The sequence below is a fragment of the Cyprinodon variegatus genome, unplaced genomic scaffold, assembly GCF_000732505.1.
Source record: "Cyprinodon variegatus isolate N-32 unplaced genomic scaffold, C_variegatus-1.0 Scaffold1299, whole genome shotgun sequence".
Classification (NCBI taxonomy): Eukaryota; Metazoa; Chordata; class Actinopteri; order Cyprinodontiformes; family Cyprinodontidae; genus Cyprinodon; species Cyprinodon variegatus.
This window is the reverse complement of record NW_015151752.1, coordinates 78,149-89,777: the sequence shown is the minus strand read 5'-3', so window position 1 is coordinate 89,777 and position 11,629 is coordinate 78,149. Positions and strand designations below refer to the sequence as shown.

Genomic DNA, 11,629 nt, shown 5'->3' with positions numbered 1-11,629 from the left:
TTTCTTCGGTCCACAAACACATTTTAATTACCGCTTTTCCAGCTTCTACATTTGGAATCTTTAAAGAATCAAGAGGACAGCCTTTGGTAATAGAGTCTGTCTCAGCTGCTGCTGGTTCTCTCTCTGTAGCGGCCGCAGGAGGTTCTTCTCCGCATTCTGGATGGTCCCATCACTCTGCTCCCTGCAGCTTGTACAGCAGTTTCCTCTGTATCCAGCGGAGCCGGTCTGCCGCTGTTTGGCCTCTTCCAAAACACTTCATATCAGATGAAGTGGAACACTAAACATATTCAAAACCATCCAGCTTCAAATGAAAGCTGACATTAAACTCCTCATCCTTCATTCTCAGTTCCATGTAAAGTAAACATGTTTCAGTAACGGGACTTCCACCCAACAACACTTGTTTATGGGGGACACTGTGAGGAAAAAAAAAACCCATCACTTATAAACACACATCAGACAGAGTGATTTTAATCACTGGAAGAGGGGACGCCTGAAAAAAAAAATCTACTAGCATCAACTGACAGTGAAGCCTGACACCATCTTTAAACCATTTCTCCCTGTCAGTGAGGGAAAACCTCCAGCACCCGCCGCCATGTAGCTGGAAAAGAGGCCAGGCAGCCCAGATGGCCACGCCCCAAACAACCAAGGAAAATCAGCTCACCCGATAAAAACAGCAAAGGAAAACAAAATATATAAAAAAAGATATAAAAAAATACACTTTCACTTTTTCACTCCTCTACTTCTTCAGCTCCAACCATCCCTCCTCTCACACGAACAACAAAAGCAACAAATCCTGCAGTCTGGGAAAGTAGAAATGAAACAGAATGATGAAAAGAGCTGCCTATGTCCTTCAGCAGTCTAAACAGAGATTAGCATAAATATAAAAAATAGGTTTTTATGAGGAATTAGAAAGGTAGATGTTTGACAGGGCGGGGGTCTGCCACTCCGAACAATACTAAATATATTTTTATGATCCTAATCCTAAAGAACTGACTGCACAGATGAGGTGGACTTTCGTGCTCAAAAACATATTAAAACTATATTTTTAAACTAATCAAAGCAGATAAAGCCGATCAACTATTGCAACAATGGAAGAGAGCAGCAGAAACAGCTGAGCAGCGTCTGACCTTAAAATACATAAACATCCAAGATGAGGCATTGGGAACTTTTCTGCTGCTGAAAACACACACATACCTTTAACTGGAATTCTTTGATTAACTTCAATTTAAACAATGTCAAGCACTATTATTAAATGTAAAAAAAACAAACACTGAAGATATTTGGTAATTCTTTATTTCAAGAGCTTAACATTCAAACTTACATTAAAAATACATACCTGTAAATTTATAAGAAATGTGCAAATAGATTTTAATATCATTCTTTCTTAGAAATGACTTACCTTTCATTGATGACCTGTCCTGTGATGGTAGTGCAGCCAATAAACAGTAAAGGCCACTAGTGTCACAGTCATCTGTTAAAGAATCTAACAGTTTTTATTCTCTTTACATCAGTTATTGTCACTTTATTTCCATACAGAAAAAGTCTGACGAAGCAGGCTGAAAACACCTTTGTATTTGTGTTTTCTCTTTTCTTTGTCATTTTTGTTCTTACACTGTAGACCTGATCTGGAGTCAAATCAGAGAGACCAACACACAGGGGTGTGGCTATCTATTCCAAACACGGCTTTTGGTGGTCTTTTGTGTGGTCATGATCCTGTTCAGACAGGCCGTTAAACAGAAGAAAGAGGCTCAATGATCTTTTCAGTCATTCTGGTAAACTGTTGCATGTATTGTTGATCTTTGGCTACGTAGTGGTAACAGTTTCTGCCCTTTGAAATAGATTTCAGCTTTAAAGTAAGCTGAATACAGTTAATAGTAATGATAAACATTTTTAAAGCCCAAAACTTAATATTATATTTTACAGCACAAAGAGTTGAATTATTGCACAGTTAAAACAATGGTGAGAAAAGGATGGGCTGCAGTCAGCTTTTCTACAGAGACAATTCAACCAGATCATCCTTTCAAATTGGTTCAAAGTTTTCTATCTAAGGAAAACCAGCTGATTGCATAGAGTCATTGTTCAAGGAGACAGAAGCAGACATAGAAAAAGAAGCATAGATACAAAAGGCAACTGTCAACCAGCTCCACAGGCGGCCCCGTCCAGGAAACACACAGCCAGGCAGACGAGCTCCGAGCCAGCTCCCATGTCAGAGGATGAAGAGAGCACATCCAGTTAGTCACAGTCAGAGAAACAGGACTACACTGAAAAACAGGCCAAGCTCCAGCATCTAGAAACAAAGGTGTTGATGGCAGCAGCACAGCTGATATTTCTCTCCAGGATGGAGTCACAGCCAAACAGGAACAGACCAGATGAAGCTACTATGAGAAAAAGCAGAGAGAGCAGAACGTTAGAGATTGAACTAACAGATTCTGCAGAGTGGGAGAATAGAGATAGAATGAAGCAGAATGATTGAAAAGGGGTCCCTATGTCCTCCAGCAGTCTAAGCCTATAGCAGCAGAACTATAGAGATAGCTCAGGATAACCTGAGCCACTCTAACTAGAAGCTTTATCAAAAAGGAAAGTTTTAAGCCTAGCCTTAAAAGTAGACAGTGTCATGATTTCATTCAATGATCTGACCCACATGCAGAAAACCACTCAGAAGAACCAGACTGAGCTACGCGAGGCACTGTGGAACAGGCAACGTTTAGGGACACACAGGGCAACAACATGTAATCTTCTACGAGGCTCAAGAAACACATAATAATACATTTTATTTAAAAAGGCGCCTTTCTGGACACTCAAGGTCACCGTACAAAAACATAAGAAGTGTCAGAAAAAATAAAGATAATAATTATAAAGACATTTAAAAACATTTAAAAAATACAGAGGCTGTGACAGTGAAATTGATATTTTTAAAGAAAATAAGCAATCTTGAACAGATGGGTTTTGAGTTGCATTTTATTAACATAACATATTAACAATTACAAATTAAACAATTACATTTCTTAATGTCCATTCGTCCATGGCTCATAAATTTCGTCTGGTCTTAGTCTCGATAACGAAAATCATTTTTTATTTTCATCATATTATTATTTTTTGGAAACAATTTTTGTTTGTCATCATCTCGTCATCATCACGTGAATAAGGGGCGAAATATTTTGTCATCGTCCTGGTTGAGGAAATTAAGACTGGTTGAAAGATGTTTTTCTTTCCTGTTTCTTGCTTGCTAGTTTAGATGTTCCAACAGACTATGACGGGGTTCTTAAGCGAGGGCTCACTGCTCACATTCCTCCTTGTAGGACCTGGCCAAGATCAAACAAGGGATGCAAGGTATCATGTGACCTGGTAGTGGAATTCTTTTTTCCAACTCTTCCTTCTTCCTCTCCTCTCTCCTGCTCTCTGTGTCAGATGTTCAGTTATTCCTCTGCCTCCTTTAGTGATAATGGGATGTGTAATAAGTGTAGTATTTTAGTAGCTTTGGAGGCGAGGGTGTCAGAGTTAGAATCCAGGCTTCAGGCTGTTGAACATCCAGGAGTATCCAGGAGTTAAAGTAGGCCCCCCACGTAGCTGTCCTCCAGCAGTGCCTGAGCAGCCAGGCGATTGGGTAACTGTACGCAGAAAGCGTAGTCGTGGATCTCTGCCCACTGGTCACCACCAACCCGTTCACGTTTCTAACCGGTTTTCCCCACTCAGTGACACACCCACTGAGAAGCCCACTCTGGTGATTGGCAGCTCCATAGTCAGAAACGTGGCATTAGAGACACCAGGGACCATAGTCAAATGTTTGCCGGGGGCCAGAATGGGCGACATCAAATCCTACCTGAAACTACTGGCTAAGGATAAGGTTAAATACAGTAAGATTGTTATTCACGCTGGTGGTAATGACACCCGGTTACGCCGATCGGAGGTCACTAAAATTAGTGTTGCTTCGGTGTGTAAGTTTGCCAAAAAAATGTCGATATCTCCCTGATATCGATAGTTTTTCACGGATGCCCGCGAGTCGGATAAATTATCCCGGTGTTTTTTAATGCGAGTGAGAGCAGGGAGGCAATAATTCATGCATCATGTGCGGATAAGAACTACTTTGGTTGCGCAGGAACAACAAGAGAGAGAGCGGGGTGTGGAGGAGGTTGCTGGTGAAACCTGTGCAGCGTTTCTGTCCAAAGCGATGCTCTGATCAACCAGCGTTCCAGGCGACTGGTTGATCAGAGAGCTGATTGGATCAGTCAGATTAGTTTCTCTGGTTACTCTCTGGCAGTTACCACTCAAAGCTGTGCATCCTGGGAAACGGCAGAGGTTCAATCCTCCAGTAAAAAATAAAAATATAGGACTACCCCCCCTACCTAAAGCCTATGGGGGGGGGGGACCATTATCAACAATTTATAACTTTAAGTCAGTCCTAATTCTGAACGTTAGGATGTGTTTTGTTTTCATCATCCTACATTTAAATCCATTGAGCAGGTTTTAGGTTTCATTCTCTTTAAAACATACTTGTTTTAAATGTGCAAAAAGTTATTTTTATTATTATTATTTCTCTCTCTCAGGAAAAGATGCCACTTTGAGTCAAATCCTCAGGAATTAATTATTTATTTTTTGGAAATCTGCCATTTTTGTAAATGAACTCATAGCTTTTATGTATTTTAGTTGCATTTTTTAAATTACATCCCATATATTGGTCATTTGTAGGTTAACATTTATTTTTAACACCTAAGGGATGAAAATCACTGATTTCATTGTTCATAAGTTTGAACTGATATACATGTATATTAATATTTTTGGAGGAAATAGAAATCAAATTGTTTTATTTTTTCATTTAGTGAAATCTAATTCAGAATAAAGTGACTGTTATATTCAATGGGCCCAGCAACCTGGGACGCCAATTAAATGTTCCATTCAAATATATTCCCAGCCAGCTGGCAATTTATGTTTCTGATACTTTAAGATGTTTATTGCCCTCCCCTGTAGGGGTAGTAAATATCTTATTTAATCAGATATTATTTCAGCTGTTATACAATGTTTAAGACACACAGTCCTACTAACTGTGTGTTAGAACGATAAATCAAAGAGTGATTCGAGCTCTAATCATGGTCAAACAGTTATTTCTGCACATACATGGAATAAATTCACCACAACTTCTGTTCAAAATATAAGACTTTATTAAAAACAAAAATCATTCAGCTCCAAGTCAAACAAATTTCAGTTTAACACTCTTAACTAAAACTAGTAAAACTCAACTAAACTAAACTAACTACTATGTACTAAGATAAAGGGGAAAACAGTTGAAAACCATATTACAGTTTAAGATGGATTCTGTGTTTAAAACCAAAGTTTATCTGGAAGAATTTTATCAAATTAGCTTTTCACTCATTTAAAGAAATTGGAATGTTTTCAGACCAATTCACAATGCAAATCCACGAGGTGAATAAAACATTATTTGGTTAAATAATGTTTTATTAAATGATTTGCTTAATCAAGAACCAATAACCTTTAGTTAAATGATTCTTTACCCTCTTTGAAATAGCTAGCAGCGAATAGACATCAGGATTCCACTAAATGACTCTTGGTCAGACTTGGTAATGGAAATGTAACGAGCATCTGAGGAACACATGAACACTAATGTTATATCTGTGTTTAAGTTCTTAGTGAAAGGGTTAGTGAAAGCTTCAGCAACAGCTCCTCCAGCTCCTTCAGGTCTGAATTCCACAAGAAGCAGCTCCGATCAGGGAGTCCATGTTTAAAGAACAGGGAGTAAATAATGTGTACACTCTGTGTAAACATGATGAAAATAAGTCTCTGAGTCTTTAATTGGTCCTAAGGATAAATGAATCAATGTAAATCATATAGGTTTTTTTTATTTTTATAGAATGATGGTCATTAAGGTGTTTAAAATAAAGTTATTTAATTTCCAATGTGATTTCATGAAATGAAGGTTTGCTGTAAGGAAATGTGGCTTTTTTCGACCATCTCACATCCTTAGTGTTCATGTAGATAGAGATGCACAAACACAACTCTCGTTAGAGGAATATCCACTAGACAATTATCACAAGAAAAGTTAGATTTACCTGTCAGTTAAGATTGTGGCTTCACTGTGTTTGCTCCTGTTATTTAGACCGTGCCCTTCCCATGGTCCCCGGCTTAGCCTTGAACGTTCATTTGCATGTCAAAAGCTACTTGAATGAGAAGCTCCCCGGATACACACTACCTGACATGCAAATCCATCGGAGGACCAGTTAAAATGGCGGATATGTTCAGCCATCACAGGTGGATAACAACCAACCACTGCCATTCTCTCTCCACCACTCTGTCCAGAGAGTATGCAAAATCTTCCAGTGATTTTACTGGGATGTTTCACTTGCAGATTGTCTAGGAATAAAACTGTAGTTGTAAAGAAGACGAGTAGCAGATCTCATCAACTGTTGCCGTGCTCCATCTAAATCATCGGAAGAAAGAAAAAGAAATGCCAAGATCTTTCCTGGTAAAGAAAAAGCGGGGTGCATGTGGAGCATGGCAATGGAAGGAACCAGAGCTGCATCAATGGCAAGAGGACAGCACTGCAGGTAAGATGCATGTTTGCTTCATTCAGATGAAATCACAGCAGTGAACCAGATTCAGCTCTTTATTCTAAACACCTTTTAATCTTTTTTTTTTTCCAGTGAGGGAAAATGTTATGGAAAAAGGGATTCTCAGTCATGACATCCAGCAGCTTCCCTCAGTGAATCAGCCGGAACAGACTTCAGGAAGTGGAACAACAGTGGGAGTCATTCTCCCAGTGTCTTCAGGGCTCCAAGGGTCAGAACCAAGAAGCTGGTCAAAAACAGGCCCCTTCGCTTTTCCAACGACTTTGGCCTCCATGAACAGAGCAAAGGTGAATCCTGTTCTGTTTTCAGTTCAACCTTTTTAACACAATCTTTTTTAATTTGCTGTCCTTACTAGATTCAACTAGTTTACTGTAGTTGTATGAAGAATATTCATATTTTACATTTTAAATCTTTAGCCAAGTCAAAATTACTTAACCAAAAAACTTTTTCCTGAGTTTGATTTATTAATCTTTGGTTGTTAAAGTGTGACAAAGAGGCCAAAAGCCGCTCAGCTCACAGTAGATATGAACTTAAAGAAATATCTGGAATTTCTGGGAAAAGCTGCCGTACGGCTGCTTCACAGCAGGTTTCACCAAAGTGACTCTCTGCTACGTCTCCCCTTTATCAATCGATCCGGTTCTTTATTGTTGCACTGCTGGAAGTTCTGCAGGAACAAATCAGGCAGTCTGGCTTCTTCCACCATAACATGTAACACCAGAACTTCCCCATTCTAGGACAACTAAGGGACTTTATATTCTTTAAATTCTATTTTAAAATGTGGTTTTGATAAGAATCTAAAATGTTAACTTTGCACAAAAAAATGTATTTGAAGTTTATATTACTGTTTATATATTATATATATATATATTTTATTTTATCTTATTTTATTTTTTTAACCATTTTTCAAGGCTGCAGTTTAAAAAAAGATGAATTGTCCAGTGAGCTGTTTCCAAACGAAATTTCTTTTTGTTTCACACTTGTGTAACAAAATGACAAATAAAATCTGTCTAAAGTCTAAGAATCGTTAAGTTTTAAAACTGTCCAGCATTCACTAGCTGTTGCTCAGGGAGGCTGTGATATTTCAAAGGCTAAACTAATACTTTGGAGCCTAAGGTGTTCAATCATCCCACACACCACCATGTTGTTTCCATCAGATTATAGGAGAGGAATCCTTCTGCTGCAGTAGCTGATCATCCTACTGAGTATTCAGAGATTCTTCTCCAAATTACAGATCGGATGACCAACATTTTTTATGCCACTATTGATACAATAAAAAACACAAATAGCAGATAAAATTGAAATATTACTGTCTTCTAACTCTAACCAAACCAATGTGTTTATTATCCTTTATCTGCTGACATCCAACCGCTTTGGATGTTATCGCCCCGATAAAAGGCCGCTATTAGCAGTTATCAGTCCCACAGAACGGTATTTATCCTAATATATGTATTTTTAACCAGAACATCATTTCAATGAATCGGCATGTTACCCCCCCAGATCCTGTAAACTGAGTTGATTTTAAACGCCACATTAAATGTGTGTGATTGAAACGTGGAAATCACTCAAAGTAAAGCTTTAAAACACTTTTTTTTAAGCGGCTGTGCTGTAAATAAGGTTGATTAAAAAGTATAAATAATAAAATAAATAAAATAATAGAAATAGAAAGTTATAGGCATAGTGGAGGATTTTAGTGAAAGACCCGCCCTCTCCACATTAAAAGAAATTGTGCATGCACAACCCTGTACCCGCTCCAGAGAGGGAACGCCTATTAAATGCGTGTAGGAGCCCATTTCTCCTCTAAATGGTGCAGGGAGACAATAATGAGACGGTCGCTCATCTCACCCATATTTATAGATAAAAACTTTCCCCTCAAATAAGACTACTGGTACAATTAGGAAATCATGCCATGCTAGTGTCTGTGAGTGTGCTGCAGTGGAAACTTGGACATGTTTGCAGGTAGATGAGGATCCAAGGCCACCGTATAACTACTAAAGATGCATATTACAAAATAAATAAGCTTATCTTTCCTGGATAGTTAAAATATAAAGGTAGATAACTTTTTCCAGCAGTGATGTGAAATGCATTTTTCCAAGTAGCTAAACTTTACCTGTCGAGTAGAAACTTGTCAAGCGAGGCATCAGAGGGAAGACCAACCTGTGCTTTCAGTGGACGCCATCATGTGAAAGAATCTCCTAGAAACAATCTGGTCTGGTTTCTCTCCGAGGCTTTTCTTTTCTGCTCACAAACTTCGTAGAGACTTTTTCTCTTCTGACCCTCTGCCATTTTCAAAGAACCGCGATGAGAAAGGTGAGCTTCAATGACTGTCTGAAACCGTCTGATATACGCCTGTAAGTGGACATGCTCATAAAAAGATAGCTACCTATTCGGACAGCACATAGGACGGCCTTACGTAAACATTACCAGAATGACTGACAATTAGGAGGACCAATGATTGAGATGATCCACCTGGAAAAAGAAAATCCTCCTTTAAGGTTTTAGACGCATCCGAAGTGGCTGCGATCAACGATAAGCAACATGTTATAGGCCATAAGAAACCTATTAGATGGTAGAGAAGGTGCATCCTGAAGCCACTCTATGGGACTGATAATAACGGCCATTTAATTGTTGATCACATCTAAAAAGGGTTTGACATCAACAAGGCTTTTATGTTAAAAAATAGATGCTCGCTGGATTTGTTGTCTTTATTGTACTTAAACCCTGAGAAACAATTGCAAGTAAAGATGGTAGGGCAGGAGTAGCTTCTTACACCAACAACCACGCTACATTTAGCATCTCTTAAATCCCCATTCTGGTGCCCAACTGGATCCTTTAATGCATGGATGTGCTACAGCGTGATTTACCATCTGAGTTAACAGAAGAGGTGTAACTGCAGCTAAATATGGGTCAGAGGTCCCAGTATGGCGGCGTGCCTTCTGTCAGTGAGACCCAGGCCAGCTGTGGCTATAAGTGAGTGAATGACTGAATGTGGTTTAAACGTTTTGGCTACACTTCCTGACTTGAAAAGACGCTGTATAGGTACATGCCATGTACAGCTGAATATGTCGACCTTTATGTCCAAAGTCCAAATGTTGATTTTATTAAACTGCTCAGTTTTATTTTTCATTATTAGTTTGAAACATTTGAAATTGTTCATTAAATAAACTACAGTAAATTCAGCAGTGAGAACCATAAAAGGCAGGTTAGCTGGAAGCGAAGCTCTCATTTCAACATTTATTTACTTGAAGCACAGCAGCTCATGTGGGTTACTGGCAAACACACCTTTCTAACTGCTGTTCACCTTTAATTAAAGAAATCCTAAAGAATTTCCTGAAGCAGGTTTAGGGCTAAACCTGAGACATGCTGCTGCTGCATCCTGCAGCTCTGAAGTCTTTCCTTCCACTTGGTCTTTATCATTTGCATTCTGGTCTTAACTGCTTTTGCTGTACATGCACTGAACCACACAGAACACACACGTTATGTCCCGCTATCCTTATGGGGACCTTCCATTGACTTCAATTCATTCCTCTGGCCTAACCTAAGCACTCTTCATACCTTCTCCTAAACCGAACCCACCAAACAGGACGACCCCCAAACGTTTTTAATGTTTTATTCTGTTATTGTTTCATTATTTCAATCTGATCTCTGCGATGCTACTTTCATCTTATAATCCTCTCCTGGTTTGTAGTGACAAAAAACAAGATGTCTTGTTTCACTTTGACCTGTTTCTGATTAAAAACATCCTGTTGAAAAGTTTCACATTCTAACTCTTTTAAAATCTCAGTAACATTACATATGTGGCCATTTGACGTTCTTTGTGCAAAGGACTAACTTTGTTTTGGCACATTAACTGATCAAACCTCAGTTCATGTAAATTAAAGAGCCTGTGCTGTTATTTACATGTGGGATAGTCAGAGGAAAACAGACGGAAGGTTTTCTCTCCTGCGCTTTCCTGCTCCAGCCTGCAAGCAGGAGGATACTCATACAAATATATGCAAAGTCAGTATGAAGGCACAAATCAGAGGACATTTTCAGCTTTGAGGTTAGCACACCCAGGGCAGACAATTAGATCTGATTCAAAGAAATCTACATGGAGAAAATACTACGAAACAGCAAAATGCATCCAACTTTTTTCACTTTACAGCACTGGTTTAATAAGCTAGTTGGAAAAATAGTAGCATTGATTAGTATTTATTCAGACACTTGATGCACTCTTCTACAGAATGAAGGAACAAAAGAGCCCATAGCTCAGAAACAACTGTTTAAATGTTTAGTCTTCCTCTGACTGCTATATCCATGTGCTCTCCTTTATTATCCAACCTTTGAAGCCTTTGCACAAATCACCAACATTGAACACAGCTTGTCCATTTCAAATGGTGGCAGGAACCTTATCAGGCTAAACTGGGACCATCTGCCCTGACCTTGCAGCCAGGGCAAAGGTTTCCATCAAAGTATTCTGTTAATGTGGTTAAATGTGTGGAAAATCTATGACATGTATTGTGAATCGGTGTTAAATAAATAAACTGAACTGGACAGATCTGGTCAGCTTGTGGGTCTCCTGAGGCAGCAGGCAGGTATCATAAAGCCAAGCGTGTCGCCACGGTTACCGAGGCAAAAACTTGCAGTTTGGAGAAAGACTTGAATCGGTTGGATCAAAGTGTTTCTGGCAAACCGTCCGGCGCAGCAGAGGGGAAGCAGAGCTTTGCTAACACTGTTTTCAGATTGTGAGCTGCTGACCCTGAAACAGGAAATTGTTTATTTAATGTCTCTTTTATATGAAAAGTTTTTGGATTAAATTCAAATTGAATGGCACACCACTTTTCACTGATCTGTACTTCTTAACGTATTAAATCACCGGTGCTGTGCTTCAGTGACTCAATAGAACTACAAATACAAATATTTCACAAAAGAATTTAGATCTAAGCATTTAGATCTTGCAGAAATAATGCCTTCAGCCTAGATAATAATGTCTGTTTCCCAACTGGCATGAGCCGGTTCCCAACTGGCATACTCTGTTTCCCAACTGGCATGAGCCGGTTCCCAACTGGCATATC

The 11,629-nt window shown here is 39.0% G+C and overlaps 1 protein-coding gene across 1 annotated transcript in view; it reads left to right on the top strand.

The window, feature by feature from the left end:
- Positions 1-6,324: 6,324 nt before the first annotated feature.
- LOC107102695 (putative transcription factor ovo-like protein 3) overlaps positions 6,325-11,629 on the top strand; it is an 8,073-nt gene continuing 2,768 nt past the window's right edge. The window contains exons 1-2 of the mRNA XM_015402099.1: positions 6,325-6,557; positions 6,654-6,865. Of these exons, the coding sequence (XP_015257585.1) occupies positions 6,458-6,557; positions 6,654-6,865 (312 nt within the window). The 5' untranslated portion in view covers positions 6,325-6,457. The remainder of the gene's footprint in view (positions 6,558-6,653; positions 6,866-11,629) is intronic.